The sequence below is a fragment of the Microcebus murinus genome, chromosome X, assembly GCF_040939455.1.
Source record: "Microcebus murinus isolate Inina chromosome X, M.murinus_Inina_mat1.0, whole genome shotgun sequence".
Taxonomy (NCBI): domain Eukaryota; kingdom Metazoa; phylum Chordata; class Mammalia; order Primates; family Cheirogaleidae; genus Microcebus; species Microcebus murinus.
This window is the reverse complement of record NC_134136.1, coordinates 36,586,297-36,604,850: the sequence shown is the minus strand read 5'-3', so window position 1 is coordinate 36,604,850 and position 18,554 is coordinate 36,586,297. Positions and strand designations below refer to the sequence as shown.

General features: G+C 37.8%; 1 protein-coding gene across 1 annotated transcript in view; it reads left to right on the top strand.

Moving 5' to 3' along the window:
- Positions 1-18,554, top strand: part of COL4A6 (collagen type IV alpha 6 chain) — a 280,716-nt gene that overhangs the window by 109,158 nt on the left and 153,004 nt on the right. The window contains exon 3 of the mRNA XM_012750455.3: positions 17,344-17,427. Within this exon, the coding sequence (XP_012605909.2) occupies positions 17,344-17,427 (84 nt within the window). The remainder of the gene's footprint in view (positions 1-17,343; positions 17,428-18,554) is intronic.

Below are 18,554 nucleotides of genomic sequence, written 5' to 3'. Positions count from 1 at the left end.
ATTTGGCCAGTGGAAGCCTATTCAGATTAGTTTCTGAGTCCTTTTGAATGACCCTAATAGTTTGTTGTGTTTTTTTAATACAGTGTTACAGAGGCATAATTGACTCATAGTAAACTGCACATGTTTAAAGTGTTTAAATTTGCTAAATTTAGACAAATGCACAGAAGTATAAAAGCATCACCACAAGACAGTGAATGTATCCATTACCTCCAAAAGTTTCCTCATGCCCCTTTGTAATCCACTCCTCACACCTCTCTACCACCCCCCATCCTTGGACAATAACAAATCTGCTTTCAGTCACTATAGATAGATTTTAATTTTCTAGAAGTCTATGTAAATGGAAATATAAAATTTGTATGCTTGTTTTTTACTGGCTTCTTTTACTCAGCATAATTATTTTCATGTTCATTCATGATGTTGCCTGTATCAGTAGTCCTTTATGAGATATATGATTTGCAAGTATTTTCTCTGTCTGGGGCTTGTCTTTACATTCTCTTAAGAATATCTTTCAAAAAGTAAAAGTTTTTAATTTAGATGATGTCCAATTTATCAGTTTTCCTTTTCTTCTAAGAAATGTTTGCTTAAATCTAAAAGTATAAAGATTTTCTCCTAATTTTTCTACTGGAAATTATTATTATTATTATTATTTTTTTTTTTTTGAGACAGAGTCTCGCTTTCTTGCCTAGGCTAGAGTGAGTGCCATGGCGTCAGCCTAGCTCACAGCAACCTCAAACTCCTGGGCTCAAGCGATCCTCTTGCCTCAGCCTCCCGAGTAGCTGGGACTACAGGCACAAGCCACCATGCCCGGCTGATTTTTATATATATATATTAGTTGGCCAATTAATTTCTTTCTATTTTTATGGTAGAGACGGGGTCTCGCTCAGGCTGGTTTTGAACTCCTGACCTTGAGCAATCCGCCCGCCTCGGCCTCCCAGAGTGCTAGGATTACAGGCGTGAGCCACCGCGCCCGGCCTCTACTGGAAATTTTTAAGTCATGGGCTAACATTTACATCTACAATCAATTTCAAGTTTTTTTGTACATACTGTGAAGTACATACCAATGTTCGTTATTTTTTATTTTGCATATGGATGTCCAATTGTTCCAGCACTATTTGCTGAAGACTATTTTTTTCTCTACTAAATTTCCATTGCACCTTTTTCAAAAATCAATTGACCATATATATGTGGGTCTATTTCTGGACTCTCTGTTCTATTCCATTGATGTATTTGTTTATATTTACACCAATAATATACTGTCTTGATTGTTGTAGCTTCATAATAAGTCTTGAAGTCAGGTTCTATAAGTCTTAAACCTTTGTTTTCTCTTTTTCAAAGTTTGGGCTATGCTAGGTCCTTTGTATTTTCATATACATTTTAAAATTGCATTGAATCTTTGATGATTAATTGGGGGAAAATTGATGTCTTAACTATATTTTCCATTTATTTAGATCTTCTTTAATTTTCTTAGCAATTAAGCTCTCAGTGTACAGGCACTACACATTTTTGTCAGATTTATCCCTAAGTATTTCATGTATTTGATGCTATCATAATAGTATTTTTCATTTAAATTTCAAATTGTTTGTTGCTAGTATATAGAAATACAATTGATTTTTGTATATTGATCTTATATCATCCAACATTACTAAACTCACTTATTAGTTCTAAAACTTTTTTGAGTAGATTTCATACTATTTTTTATATAGATCATGTTGTCTATGAATAAAGACACTTTACTTCCTCCTTCCTTTTAAATCTAGATTCCTTTTTTGCACTGGCTAGAATCTCCAGCATAATGTCAAATAGAAGTATAAATGTGGACGTCATTGTTTTGCTCCCAGTCTTAGTGGGGAAAAGATTCAGGCTTTCACCTTGGGTATAATATTACCTGTAGAATTTTTGCAGATGCCCTTTAGAAGGTTGAAGAAGTTCCCTTCTATTTCTAGTTTGCTTTGAGTTCTTTTTTTTTTTTTTTTTTTTTTTTGAGACAGAGTCTCGCTTTGTTGCCCAGGCTAGAGTGAGTGCCGTGGCGTCAGCCTAGCTCACAGCAACCTCAAACTCCTGGGCTCGAGTGATCCTTCTGCCTCAGCCTCCCGGGTAGCTGGGACTACAGGCATGCGCCACCATGCCTGGCTAATTTTTTATATATATATCAGTTGGCCAATTAATTTCTTTCTATTTATAGTAGAGACGGGGTCTCACTCTTGCTCAGGCTGGTTTCGAACTCCTGACCTTGAGCAATCCGCCCGCCTCGGCCTCCCAAGAGCTAGGATTACAGGCGTGAGCCACAGCGCCCGGCCTGCTTTGAGTTCTTAATCAAGAATGGATGTTAGATGAACAAGACTTTTTTCTGCATCTATTGAGATAATCATATGATTTTTTTCTTTTTTAGTCTGCTAATATGGTAAATTACATTGATTGATTTTGGTATGTTAAACCAACCTACCATTCATGGACGTAATGCACTTGGCCGTAATGTACCATCATTTTAATATATTGTTGAGTTCAATTTGATAAGTTTTTGTTAAGAATTTTTGTATCTATGTTCCTGAAAAATATTGGTCTGTAATGGTAATACTGGACTCATAGAATGAGTTAGGAATTAATCTCTCATCTTCCATTTTCTGGAAGAATTTATACAGTATTGGTATTATTTATTCCCTAAATATTTGGTAGAAATCACCAGTGAGGCCATCTGGCTTAGGAGTTTCTTTTATTGCAAGATGTTTAACTAAAAATTCAATTTCTTTAATAGGTAAGAGACTATTGGAGTTATCTATTTTTTCTTCAGTAAGATTTGCTAGTTTATGTCTTGCAAAGGAATTACCAAAGATGTAGCTAAGGCCTTTCTATAGAATGGCTTTCTAAAACCAGTTTTGAGTTGCACAAGTACTTTTCCTCAATAAACAATCATACTTTGGAATTCACCTCAAGTGCTTCCCATTTTGTCAAACAGAATATATAAAATGTACTCAAGAATAAGATTTAATAAAAATTAATAGTTTTTACTGCCTCAGAAAAATAAAATCAGTTTGGCGTGTCACTTTGCCTAGATACAAAAAGAAAAGTAGATGAGTTTTGAAGTCATTAAATGTGGAATCAGAGACAAAAATACTGGACCACTCCTTTGCCTATGGGCTTTGGCTTAGCCCTAGGTTCAAACTTTCCTTATGACATATAATTCTTTTTTTTTTTTTTTTTAGGATGATGCTTTTTAAAGTCCATTCCCATCGACCAAGTAGACTCCTCGACTAGTTTCTATTTTCTGCATATGACAAGGCTGTTTCTCCTAATTTTAGAAATGCAGGCATACGTGACAAGTTGGTTTGTCTTGTTCATGCTGCAAGCAAAGTGAAAATTAACTTCTGAAGGGATTTACAGCTTAAAATTACAGCCATAAAATTAGGTAAAAGTAACATGTTCTTGGCAAATGAAGACAGAGGTCCTGTTCTGCTATTTACTGGATTTTGTACTTTGTGGGATTTCTTTCCCTCTCATACTCCCCCCTGGTAATGAGGGATGAATTTGCTATGACCCATTCTATTTTCCTGGTTCAGAGTCACCTCCCCATGTTGTCTTTCCCCATCTATAGGCAAGGTGAAACATCTTTAGCCTTATCAACACCGATAGGCCTTAGAGACTATCTACATTGTAAGCTAAATATCTAGCTAAATATTATCTTTGTGGAAAGGACTCATATTTATCTCCCATTCTGTCTCCTAATAGTTACTACTGTCAGTGAACTACACATAGACTCACCATCTGTATCAACTGGGTATTTGTTAGACTCCTTCTCCAAGTCTGAAAGACAGAAATGACAGTGTCCTTAACCATTTGGACTTAATAACAGAGGAGACAGTCTTTCAGGTTATTTCCAATAGGCTGCAGCCTCCCTGGAATCCCAGCCCTTCCTTTTCCTGTAGGGTTTTTTTTCCAGCTGTCGGAGTGATAATCAAGCCTTGTATCCTAACTTAGGATCCCAACTAGAACCACTAAAGAATTTTGTTTTCAACTTGGAATAATTTTCCTAAAGCCATCATATTATAAATGAGCACTGAAGCTCTGGCCAAGCCACTGAAGCTCATGACACTCATTGTATACCTGAAGTCTAGTAGCAAGTAGACTCACAGAATGTAGGACATGCAGCCCCATCACATGTTGCACAGCCAAGGAAGCTCAGGCCCAGTCTAACTACCAAAAATAATTTTATATATTTTATCAGAAAACTATCACCACAATTTCTCTGAAGTAGACAAAAAGGGAGGCTATTAGAATGGGCAACAAGTACCATAATGAAACATTAACAGTGTTATTGTTGGAAAAGAGGAAAGGTGACATTTAAGAAAGGATGCATAAATTGTATGGTATACGAATTATATCTTAGTAAAACTGTTACAGAAAAGAAAAAGAAAGGATGTGACTAAGATTTCCTGAAAAATTGATGGAATATGAAAAGTATTCCAGGAAAATGGAATAGCCAATATATAGACATCTATGACTAAAATATTGGAGGTAATAGGTGGGCCTGCAATGATAGGTTGAGCCTGATTATTAGGACCCTTAAATGCCATGCTTAGATCTTGAACTTTGCAGGTAGTGGGGACTCATCAAAGATTTTTGAGGGAAAATAGGACATAATCACATCTAAGTTTTAGAAAGATATCTTTTTACCTTCTCCAGTGACACTTCTTACTTTCTTCTTTTGATTGTGGTTATCTCCTTTATCAGGCTTTTAGTTTCTTGAGTGTAAAGAAAAAGTTTCCTAAATATTTGTCTTTTTTTCATAGTACCCAACACAATGCCTTTATACACAGCAGGTGTGCATTAAAGACTATCCTCAAATCAGTGATGTGGACTTGGTGTGAGAAAGCCTTGGTTCTAGTCTTGTCCCTTTCTGGTTGTGCTCACTTTATTTAAATATGATGTAGGTACATTTACTACTGTCCATCAACAACCATAACCCATGTTCAAGCCACCATCTTCTCTTGCATGAACCACTGCAACAGTTTCCTAATTAGTTTCCTCATTGTACTACCATTCCCTCCTGTCCATATCCATACCATCACTACAAAAAATTGTTTAAATATGATCATTTTACTCCCTGCTTAAAAATATTCAGTGACTTATTGCTCTGAGGATAAAAACGAACCTCCCTAACATGGCTTACGAGACTCTACATGAGCTGGTCCTTGGTTGCCTATATGGAATCATCTCATGTCCTTTCTCCCCTTTACTTTCTTGTTTCAGTCATTTTGGCTTTCTTTTACTTTCTCCTGTGTGCTGTGCTCTCGCTCACCACAGGGCATATGCATGTATTGTTTCTCTCTGCCTGAAAGATTCTCCACCTCCCTCCTATCCCTTGACCTATTTGATGTTTCTTCATTCTTCAGACCTCAATTTAAACCACATTTTGTTAGATAAACCTTCTGTGATCTCACCAATGAAGCCAGGTAACTGTTATATTGTTCTCATATCCTTCTCATTGGTCTCCTTTGTGTCATATAGCACAATTATAATCAAAAGATTATGACTTACTTTTCTAATATCTTATTGCCTATACAAGAATATAAGCTCATGAGAGCAGGGGACCAAGTTTATTTGACTTAACAGTGTACTCCTAGGGTGTAGTCCTATGTCTGGCACAGAGTAGGCACTCAATAAATATTTATTGAATGAAGGAATAATGCTTATGTTTTAATGATTGAAAATTATAAACTTTCACAGCATCCTGTTTTTCTCTATTACATTTATCCCAATTATTATTCTTTAAATATTTGTGTATTTATCTGTATCCCATATGAGAATGTAAGCTTCATGATGGCAGGGACTATATTTATTATTTTAATTGAGTTATAGTTTATATACAATATAATTTATAGATTATAAATGTGTAGCTCAATGAGTTTTGACAAATGTGTACTCATAAACATTACCCCAAACAAGATATAGAACATGTCCATCATCACAGAAAGTATACCTCCAGTCAACCCAGCCCCTCCAGCCCTTTAGAGGTAACCACTGTTCTCATTTCTATCACCATCTATTCACTTTGCCTATTCTAGAGCTTCATATAAGAAGACTCATCCTGAATATGCACCTATGTATCTGCCTTCTTTCACTTGACATGACTGTGAGATTCACCCATGCAATTACATATATTAGTTCAACCTCTGTGGAAAGCAATATGGAGATACCTCAAAGCGATACAAGTAGATCTACCATTTGATCCAGCAATTCCACTACTGGGCATCTACCCAAAAGATCAAAAGTCACTTTATGAAAAAGACACATGCACTCGAATGTTCATAGCAGCACAATTCACAATTGCAAAGTTATGGAAACAACCCAAGTGTCCATCAATTCATGAGTGGATTAATAAAATATGGTATATGTATACCATGGAATACTACTCAGCTTTAAGAAACAATGGTGATATAGCACCTCTTGTATATTCCTGGATAGAGCTGGAACCCATTCTACTAAGTGAAGTATCTCAAGAATGGAAAAACCAGCACCACATGTACTCACCAGCAAATAGGTATTAACGGATCAACACCTAAGTGGACATATAGGAGTAACATTTATCGTGTGTCGGGAGGGTGGGAGGGGGAGGAGGGGAGGGGTATATACAACTACAACGAGTAAGATGTGCAACATTTGGGGGATGGACATGCTTGAAGCTCTTACTCGAGGGGGTAGGGGAGCATGGGCAATATATGTAACCTTAACACTTGTACCCCCATAATACGCTAAAATTAAAAAAAAGAAAGAAACACAATTATATAAACATGGAAAAAAAAGAATTTATTTCTTTTTGTTGCTGAATAGTATCCCATTGTACAAATGCAAATGCTCCTCAACTTACCATGTGATTACATCCTGATAAAACTATCATAAGCTGAAAATATTGTTAAGTTGAAAATGCATTGAATACAGCTAACCTACCAAACATCATAGCTTAGCCTAGCCTACCTTAAATGTGCTCAGAACACTTACATTATCCTACAGTTGGGCAAAGTCATCTCACTCAAAGCCTATTTTTAAAATAAAGTGTTGCATATGTCACATAATTTATTGAATGTTGTATTGAAAGTGATAAACAGAATGGTTTTATGGGTATTTGAGGTACGGACTCTACTGAATGCTTATCACTTTCACACCATCATGAAGTCAAAATATTCTAAGTCAATCCATTGTAAGTCGTGGACTGTCTGTGTATCATAATTTATCATTTCACCTGCTGATGAACATTTAGGCTCTTTCCAGTTTGGGGTTATTATAAATAAAGCTGCTATGAACACTTCATATACAATTCATATTCATTTTTTGTCATCATATTGCCAGAATCTAGCACAGTGCCTGGTACACAGCAGACAAATATTTGTGGAGTAAATGAATGAGTTTAATCCTTATAATGTTAATTATAACTCTATCTTTCCTTCCTACTTTGGAAAGCATATTAGAATGAAAATGAGTAAGAGTAACTCAACTACAGAGAGAAATGTGAGTCCCCCCTTAATTTTCTAAAAAGTTGCAGAATTTGTACTTTAACTGTTATTACTGACAATTACTTTTGACACACCTCACAACTGGACTTGTTACACAAGTGTGTCATGATGCTACTTGTAGGGTTTCTAGATAAAGTTGAGGACCCTCTGTTAAATTCAAATTGAGATAAATAAGAGGTACATTTTTAATGTAAGTATTAATATATTACCAAATTTTGCACGGGACATACTTATACTAATTTGAGATATACTTATATTAAAAATGTTATTTGGTGTTGCTCTGAAATTCAGACTTAATTCGACATCCTGTATTTTTATTTGCTAAATCTGGCCACCATAACTGCATGTGAACTATGGGACCTATGATCCTGAGGCTCCTTCCAGTCTTAAAGTTCAAGTATCCTTCACCTGCTCCCAGTGACTAGCCTTAATAAATGCCATTCTTTCATAGCTATTCAGCAAGTACTTACTGACAGAGTAAAAGGAGGCATCTATTTTAAGAACAACATGGGCAACATTTAGTTTCTCTGTCTGTACATTAAGCTGGTGTCTTCACTTTAAGGTCTAACTGGGCAATACTACTGTGTTTCCCTGAAAATAAGACCTACCCATAAAATAAGCCCTAGCAGGATTTCTAAGCATTTGTGCAATAGAAGCCCTACCCCGAAAATAAGACCTAGTGATGGGTGTGGCTACGCAGCGTATCTGCACAACCCATGCATTTCGTGGTGGAGCAGTAAAGAAGATGAGCAGCCCTTCTCATCTTCCCCATCGTGACAGCTACAATCCCAGAGGTGACTGGAAAGGTGTGGGCAGCCCCACCAACAAGGTCGGCTCCCCCTGTCAGGTCTGGGCCATCGTGTGCGTGCTGCAAGCTGAGGCTTTGAGGGGAAAATAACACATCCCCTGAAAATAAGCCCTAGGGTGTCTTCTTGAGGAAAAATAAATATAAGACCCAGTCTTATTTGGGGGAAACATGGTACCTCCCATCCCCTCAGGCCCTGGTTCATTCTGGCTGGCTAGGGCTTTTCAAGTGAAACCTGGCATGCCTGTTTCTTTCCCACTCCTGCCTCCCTCAGTTGTGTTTGTGTATGGTGTGAACATAGTCGAGCAGATGTTGGAGGAAAATGCCTTACTGAACTACTCAGCAATGTCTGATGTCAGCTTCTTCCTTAAAATAAAGTGCGAGTGACAGGTCCCACCTGGTCGGGAGCCAGCTCCCACAGATCCTTTCCATCTCTTCCCAGAGGCTTTCATTCATAAACTCATAGGAAACTGTTCTTAAAAGGCAAATGCACATTAAAAGTGGGACAGGACCTAGCTTGGTTTCATGTGTGTATGTTTACATTTCAATGCACAGGTTTTGTTTTAGAATTGCTCAGTCAGACTGCCATACAGTCAGCACAAAGTTCAGAATCCTCAGATGATGCTAAAGGGTATCTGGCTTATTGAAAGAGCTCTAAGATTTTGAGTCAAACCTGAGTTTGAATTTTTGCTACTCCCTAGCTGAGTGACCTTGGGTAGGCAAACTGTTTAACTCCTCTAAGCCTCACTTTTTCCATCTGTGAAATGATAGTGGTGATAGTATCTACCTCACAGTGTCATTGGGATAGTTCAGTGAGATCACAAAAGTGAACTATTTAGCCAGGCACATAGCAGATGCTCACAATAGCCATTATTACGAATGTGGCCCCAGGAATAGGTCTAATCCAACCAAAGAGGCCTCTCTGAATTTCTGGACCCTGAGGCCATTGGCAGGAAATGAAGATTATAAAAGGGCACCTTAGCATCTAATATTATTTTTCCCTTTTAGATGTTTATGCACTGAAAAGAGAATCCTCAGCTTTGAGTCTTTGCTTTGTCACTTGAAACTCTCGCAAATGAAACTCTCAGAGACTCAGGAGCTTGTTTTTTTAATCTGGAAAATGGGCATATAAAAATTGTTCCTTTGTTTCAAAAGTAGTTATGTGAATCATATATGAGGTTTATTTAGAAAGTGTACAAATAGTATACATAAGATCGTGAAGTAGTATTGATAAAAAAGTACCCAAAAAAGGCACCTCTCTCAGCATTCATGTTCTTTTCCTGACTTCTCAGTTTCAGTCTAATTCTTAGAACTAGTGGCAGCAGGTCCAATTAAAAAAATAATAATAAAACAAGAGGCAGAGAGTGAGAATACCTAGTTTCTTATCCCAACTTTGATACTTAACTTTTATGTTGAAGAAGTCACTTTAAGAGCTGAGCTTCCATTTCCTTATCTTTAAAGTAGGAATTAGTCATTGAGCGAGGACATTTTAGGGATCCTCATGCATAGCACTAGATTAATTATAAATCATACCAGCATACTATATGCTCAGTAAACCAAGCACTTTACTAAGGACATCATCTCATTTAACCTCACTAAACCTTGTAAAATAAAATATTATCCCTATTTTATAGTTGAGGAAATTGAAGCGTAGAGGATTTAAACTGATTTGTCTTACAGTGAACAAACCAAGGTCTTCATCTCAAAGGAACTTAATGTCTAGGAGGGTAGATGAAGATATAAATAAATCATTGTAATATTGTATATATGTGTATGTCTCTATGTATACATACATCTAAATTACCTAGTTGAGATTTGTGGTGAAAAATCAAATTATATTTGGTGTGAAAGGTGTTTAGAAGAATACTCAAGTTATTAAAACCAGGATAGTTTTATAATATCGTAGGAAACTAGGATCGAGGAGCCATTTCAACAACCATTTACTGAGCTAATTCAAGAAGTATTTATTATATCCCAAGGACTGAATTATTTTCTACTATGTAGAGTGTTAACAGGCCCTAGCCTCTTTATACTACCTCTTCTTTCTTCTGAAACACAGTCAAAATCCTAAAACCCATGCATTTCTTCAATCCCACAAGGAGCAATCATCCATCGATCCTGCTACCTTTTTACTGCCCTTTACCCACTACCTGTTCTCCCTTCCTTCCTTCCTTAGGAATCCTAGATTCCATGGTTCATCATCAATCCCTTCTTTCTATATACCCTTGACTCCCTTGCCCCTCTTTTCCTTTATCGATCTTATCTAGAAGACCCAAACCTTGATTTAATCCACCTATCCTCTAATCTGTATCTGTATTCACATGGCTGAACAAGGCTAAAGAAAACCTCATAATACAGATAACTGGTATTCCTTTAAGTCCATGACCACTAACCTCAAGTGGATCTTTAGAACTGCCTTGCAATCCTACAACATTTCCCTAGTTCAGGCAGGAGAGCTGCCTGTCCCTGATTGGATTGTGCCATGAGTGAGAAACCAAACTTTGTTGTGTTAAACATTGAAATTTTAAATTTGTTACCACAACATAGTCAAGTTTATACTAACCAAGGCATCTGCCTTGAACTACAAACTTCCATAGCTATGTATCTACTCAACTTCTCCATTTAGATGTCTTATAGACATCTCAACACAAGAATTCCTGATGCCTCCCAAGCCAGCTCCTCCAGCAGTCTTCTCTGTTAGAATAAATGGCGATTATATCCTTCTAGCTGTTTGGTACAGAAACTTTGGAGTCATCCTTGACTCCTCTTTTTCAGTCACATCCCATATCCAATCCATCAGCAAATCCTAGGAATTCTACCTTCAAAACATATCTAGAATCTCCCTACTTCTGCTAGTTTCTACAACTGTGCCTCTGGTCCAAGCCACCATCATTCTTCTGCTGGACTTCCACAACCGCCTCCAAATGGTCTCTCTGCTTCCACCCACTGCAATTCACATGGCAGCTCAATTGATCAGTTGGTGTCACTCTAATGTTCAAAGCCCTTTAATGACTTTCCAAAGGCAAGGTTCTTACAGTGGTCTATAAAATCTTATATGATCTGGCTTTATCATCTACCTACCCCATTCCCCTTATTCACTCCACTCCAACACTCTGGCCACCTTACTGCTTAGCCAAAACATCAAGCATGTTCTCATTTACTGCCTTTGCACTTGCTGTTCCCTTTGCCTTAAACATTCCCCAGATATCTACATAGCTTGTTCCCTTATCTTCTATATCTCAAATGTTAGTGTGCATCAGAATCACCTGAAGGGCTTGTTAAAACATAGATTCCTGGGCCCCACCCTAAGTTTATGATTCAGCAGATCTAGGAGGCAAGAATTTGTATTTCTAACAAGTTTCCAGGGCTGAGTATGCTGGTCCAAGGACTGTGCTTTAAGAAACACTGTTTTTTGCTCAGAAATCACCTTATAAGCAAGGGCTTCTCTGACTTCCTTATATAAAATAACAACCTGAGCTGGGTGCCATGGTGCATGCTTACAATCCCAGCTACTCAGGAGACTGAGGTGGAAGGATCACTTGAGCCCAGGAGTTCAAGGCTGCAGTACGCTATGATTGCACCTGTGAATAGCCACCGCACTCCAGCCTGAGCAAGACCCCATCTCTAAAAAAAAAATAAAACACAAAATAACTTGACTCCAACACTTCCTATTCCTCTTATCCTGATTTATTTTCCTCCAGAATACATATCACTGACACATATGTATATATTTATTTATTTATTGTTTGTCTTCTCTCTAGATGGTAAACACTATGAGAGCAGGGACTTGGTTTCACTTATGGCTGTATGATACAGCCTCTATCTACCATGTCTAAAGCAGTGCCTACCTTAGGTGCTTAATACATGTTTGTTGAATGAATATAGCCAAAATAAAATGTTATACAACCAGTCTTCTGTGACCCAAGCTTCCGGAGGAAATTCTTCACAGAGATAACTTATTTTTGTAAGCTATTCAATAATTCCAGCTAAGCTCCTCTTACATCCCGTCTCACTTTCTGGGTACCTTTTGCATCATCCCTGTCACCACCCATGCCAGAAAGCACTGGTGATACCTGGAAAAGCACATTGGCTGGTGATAGGGACACTGAGATGTAGTTCTTTATTTCAGGAAACCCAAGAGAGAGGGAGAATCCCAGGTGATGCTGATTTCTAACATGTGTAACTCAATTGTTCTGAGAGCAGTTATTTCACAGACCTTCACTGAATACCTGCTTAAGACAGGGCTGCAGAGAAAAATAAGACATAGTCCTGATCCCAGTCTGATGACAGAACCAAATAGATTGAGTAAAATATAGCAAAGAGGAAAGAGTAAGAACTTCTGCCCGAAATTACTGGGAGAGAGGCAGAGTTTTGGAGTGTCTTCACCAAGAACATGATGTTTGAGCAGGATTTTAAAGAATGAATAGAAATTTGTTTGTAGTAAATGGGAAAAGGGGATAGGAAGGCATTTTAAATAAAGGAACCAGCATCAGCAAAAGGATAGATGTGTGGGATAGAGATGATATTAAAAATATTTAACAATAGGTTATGTACAGACATCAACAAATCCAAATGGACATCCTAAGCAAAGTGAACATCAGCAATAGACAAACTGGTATGGCCATACAAGTGTATATCACTTGATAATCAGATCCAAAAAAGACCAGAAATGTTGGGTAGTCTGGCATAGCTAATGTTAATGTAATAATCAGAGGTAACGGTGCATACTACAAGCCAGGCACCATGTTTTGCATGCTTTATCTTATCGAATCCTCCAGTCAAACCCTATACAGTAGATACTGTCGCCATCCCCATTTTACAGGTAATAAAATTGGGTATCAGAGAGAAAATCACTTGCCTAACTAAGGTCATCCTTGCAAATATTAGATCTTTCTTGCAAATATTAGATCTTGGATTTAAACCTATACAGACTGATGCCAGAACTTATACTCTTAACTAAGGTATACTGCCTCAGGTAGTGGTTAGAATATAGGTTTGCCACTTTAATACTCTGGGGATATATAAAGAAATAAAATAGATTTACATTTCCCATATAGACATTACTGTCTTGATGAGGAAACACGACTCTTCAGCCATGCAACCTAAGAAACATTGCAAGGACTGTCTCATAGCAACACATAACACTTGCCCAATGAATGGGACATTTAGTGAATGCTGTAGCTTTTCATTGAAACTGGAGTGCTTGTGGAAGAAATGAAACTTGGACTAGGCCTTGAGAAGTATGAAATAGTAGGAAGAATATGATATTATGGACAGAAGTGCTAGCATCCATTTGCTAGCCGTGTGACCCAGGTCAAAGTAATTTCCTTCACTGTTCTCATCTATAAAATGGGTGATTTGTATTAGACCAGTGATTCTTAACAGAAGTATTCCCTAGGAGGTATTTTAGAAATTGTGAAGCCATTTTTGGTTGTCAAAATAATGGGGTAGGCACTTGCTAGGTAGGGGCCAGAAATAATAGATGTTCTGTACACTACAAAGAATTGTCCTGCATCATGTGCTACATTTAGAAGACCTCTGGATATTCATGGAAGTGAAAACTGTTTATAATTATCTGAGTCTAGAACATAACCACATTTTACATATGGAAGTGAATTTTTTCATGATTTTATTATTACTGATTAGAGCTACCCAGTAAATAAAAGGAAGATTGTACTTTTTTCCCCAAACATTACCGTGAGTTATTTAATATTTATCATTTCAGAGAATCACTGCACAAATGGCAATGTCATTCATTATACTTGAGTCACAAATACCATGTCCCAGTGTCACTCTGTGTCAGAAGGCTGTCATGTTCATAATGATTCTGGATAGAGCCATTAGCCTCTGACTACCACTTCATTACATTTGCTAATATTGCCATGTATGTGCTTTTACATACTTAAATACATATTGTTTCATTATGAATGAATTTCCTTTTGTTCTTTTTTTCTTTGCAAAATAGGACATAGTATGTGCTTTTTTAAATTTTTGCTTACATTTTTATTATAATTTATCCCTATGAATTTCTTTTTAGGATAGCAAGAGAAAATAATAATTATAATAAAAAATAATGTGCTGGTCTGATAAAGAACCACTGTATTAGGTGATCTCCCAAGGCCTTTCCAGTTTTAATTTTCTGTGGGTGTAAGGAGGGTTAGATTTTGAGAGGAAGGGGAGAACATTCCAAGGTGGGAATGACACCAACAACATGGCCTGGTCAAGCAGGGCTGGAATGTCCCCAGACAAGCCAGGATAGGCGAGGCTTCCTGAGGACCTGGTCTGGTCTTGTTCCCTGGAAGCCACTGCTTTATTCCTCCCTCCTCACTGTAATTGAAGACTCCTGGGGAAACTGCCAGGGCTGGCATTACAGGAAATTGCCTTGTAGTCAATGGGACTTCTCTGGTTACTTTGCTCAGTGACAGAGGACAGTGATGACTTCCTGTTAGTTTGGTGTCCTTGTCTCCTTGTTTGGGTGAGTTCCTAAGAAACCTTAACTTCTTTACATGTCTGTGCCCCCTTAATATTTTGAAATAAAAAAAGAAACCTTAGCTTCTGCCCCTTATGTTTTTGCTCAGCTCCTGTTATTGAATTTTTTCCCCTATCTCATCCAGCCCTCTTGCTGCATGCTAGAGATCTGAAAACTTTTCATCTATGATAGACCGATTTTATGGGATGCCCGAACAGAGACACTGTTTGGAAGTAGGTCATAGCTTCGAATAGATGCCACTTCAACTTTGAAAACACCTGTTGAGTTCTCTCCCTTGAAAGGGATTACATTTATCATGTAATAAAATGTATTTTTTTCTTACCAATTATGCTCATTGAAAACTACTTGGAAAATATAGAAATGTATGGAGAAGCAAATACAAATTATCCATAATACCAAGAAATATAATACTCATTAGGCAAGGTGACAGCATAGGTGAAGATTAAATTCAATGCTGCTCTCCCCAGTTCTCTATTCTGTGCCAGCCCCCAGCCTCCTCCTCCCAGAGCATTTCTTGATCTAACCCTTATGAAAACTTGCCTGTCCTATATACCGTAAAATGGAAGGCAAACTGGAAAATGTACAATAGCACTTACCATGTCAAAGGCATATTAGAGAGATAAAATATCTCATATAAGGAAGGTGTTTGGAATCTAAAATAGCAATATTTTGTCTTAGCTCTGCCATCACTACCTTATTCCCGAGGTGTTGTGATGATAAAGTGTTGTAGGAATGTCTAAAGAGATAAGACACCATTTGAGAAATTCACAGTGTTCCCCAGGAATTAGGAAAAGGCACACAGTACACAGAGGCAAGAATGATTAAGTGTGAAGTAGGCTCATAAATATGCCTTTCTTTTTGGAAAAAAACAGCCAACATTAAACAAAAAAGTTGGATGATACTAAATCCATCCCAGAGATAAAGTTCTTGTTACAGATAATAGTTAGAATTTATGTTTTACTTTTTCCCCAAGGTGGATAGGGTCAGAATGGCAGTTTTCCTTGTTTTTGTGCCCTCATATTGAGTTTCTGGTAGACAGAGGACTTAGAAAACACTAAGGCATAAGGGTTAATGTGAAGGCTTTGGAGTTAGTCACACCTGGGTCCAAATCCTAGCCCCTCCTTCATGTGGTCATCAAACATTCTTTGAGTGCCATCCACAGTTTTAGGGATTTGGCATACACTGTTGGACAATACTGATAAGGTCACTACTTACATGATGCTTACATTCTAGTGGGGGAAGACAGAATGTCTCATGATTAAAAGATAACAGAGTGGGCCGGGCGCGGTGGCTCACGCCTGTAATCCTAGCACTTTGGGAGGCCGAGGCGGGCGGATTGCTCAAGGTCAGGAGTTCGAAACCAGCCTGAGCGAGACCCCGTCTCTACCAAAAATAGAAATAAATTAATTGACCAACTAAAAATATATATACAAAAAATTAGCCGGGCATGGTGGCGCATGCCTGTAGTCCCAGCTACTCGGGAGGCTGAGGCAGTAGGATCGCTGAGCCCCGGAGATTGAGGTTGCTGTGAGCCAGGCTGACGCCACGGCACTCACTCTAGCCTGGGCAACAAAGTGAGACTCTGTCTCAAAAAAAAAAAAAAAAAGATAACAGAGTGATATGACTGGAGGTACCTGGGGACTACCAACAATTGAACCGAGGCCTGGATAATGAAAAGAGGCCCCTGATAAAAAAAAAAAAAAATCTAGGGAAAGAATATTCCAGGAAGAAATAATAGCTAAGGCAGAGGTCCTGAGTCAGAAAAAGGTTGTATGCTTTTAAAGAATAGAATGAACGCCCACTTGTGTGATTGAAGCAGAGTGAACCAGAGAGAGTGTGAGGAGATGAGATTGGAGAGGATCAGCTCATGTTAAGTCATGTGGGAGCCTTACAGAAATTCAGCTAGTAATCATCATCGTCATCATCATCATCATCAACCAGAGGAAAGGGAAAAATGAAGTTGGGAAGTTTGGGGAAAATTGTACAACAACACCTGAGGAATTCAGATCTAACTGGGCATGGGGGTATCACAGTAAGGTTTGAATGGTGTGCTGAAAATGGAGCCCGAGGAAAACAATTCTGAGAGCGGACTACAAGGTGGTCATTTTCATCTGTCACTACATTTCTAGCACTCGAATTTCTCTCAAGTTATATGCTAAAGCTACTGCTTTCTCTATGAGTGCAAATCCTTAAATCACTGTACACCTGCTTTCTCCCAAGAATATATCTAGGCTCTATTTCCAGCTTCATGTAAAGAAATTCTCTTGTACTTTGTGACTGAAATTTGTACCAATGAGGAGGTTTCTAAATCACAGTTCTCAAACTAGCTACCAAACAGGATATCTGGTGAGGTATCAACCTGAACTAAAAGGATGCTGGCTTAAGATTAGTCTGTATTTCATTTGACTTGTGACATTATCATACAAGATCATTAAGGCACTCTAAATTTACTTGGTAAGGAGGAATATGGTTAAGGGTTAGGTTCCCTGAGACAACATTGCTTCTTGGTTTATTAACTTTTCCTTTTTTTTTTTTTTTAATAGGGAGAGAAGAAGCCTTATGGAAAGCTATGCGGTGGCCAAGACTGCAGTGGGGGCTGTAAGTGCTTTCCTGAGAAAGGAGCAAGAGTAAGTTGCTTATTTTATTGTTGAAAGACAGTCACAGGGGAGCTGTTATCTGTTTTCTTTGGAATTAAACTGCTTAGAATTTACTCTTATGACCTCATGGAAGAAGCAAAGTGATGAATACCAGCTGGAAGGAGCTTTGCTAACTAATGATAGGCAGAACTAGACTGGTCAAAGTCTCAGAGCAACCAAGAAGAGGTTTTCTTCCTTACCTTGATGTCAAGGTTTCCTTCGAATTTCATCTGGAGTATTTCCAAAAGCCAATTAAGTTGTGCAGGACCAGATTGTGGTGATGTTTGTAGATGTGTGCAAATTTTCATAACTCATTTATACCCACTTGATTCTTCCCTACCACTCTGGGTAACAGGTAGTCCAATTGTTATCTACAGACTGGGGATATGACTTATCCAAAATCATCCTGCTTGTTAGTGATAGAAACAAGAGTACAGGGTAGCCATAAAATCCAGAAACAGAGGCCAACTATACCTAAAGAATGGTTTATAGATATTACATTAAACATAGGACATGTTTTAAAACATTGTGACTTATTCAATGTCTTGTCCCTCATTAGCAGTGCAAAGTTTAAATTGTTGTGCAAATTGTAATGAATACAGTGCATTGACACAACATTTTCATCAATCCCTATATATGTATGGCCCCCAGATGATTTGTATCTCTGATTTTCACTGAATAAACCTGTATCTTTAGTATAACCCAGAAAAAGTATTCAAAAGGATTTAATCTGTAAAAAAACAAAATACACACATATGTATACACACACATATATATATCCAAGTTGAGCATCCCTAATCTAAAAATCTGAAATCTAAAATGTTCCAAAATCTAAAACTTTCTGAGTCTCAACATAATACTAAAGGGAAATGCTCACTGAAGCATTATGAGTTTCAGACTTTCGGATTAAGAATGCTAAAGTAGAGAGAGAGAGAGGAGTGTGTGTGTGTGTGTGTGTGTGTGTGTGTGTGTGTGTGTGTGTGTGTGTGTGTGTGTATGTTTCCAGAGTTTATGGCCACCCTGTAGAATTCAGATCTTCCAACTTCAAGTATTGTGTTTGTGCTGTCATCACACTCAAATAAGCCTAAGGACTTACACTGTCAAAGGAAGGTAGTAGC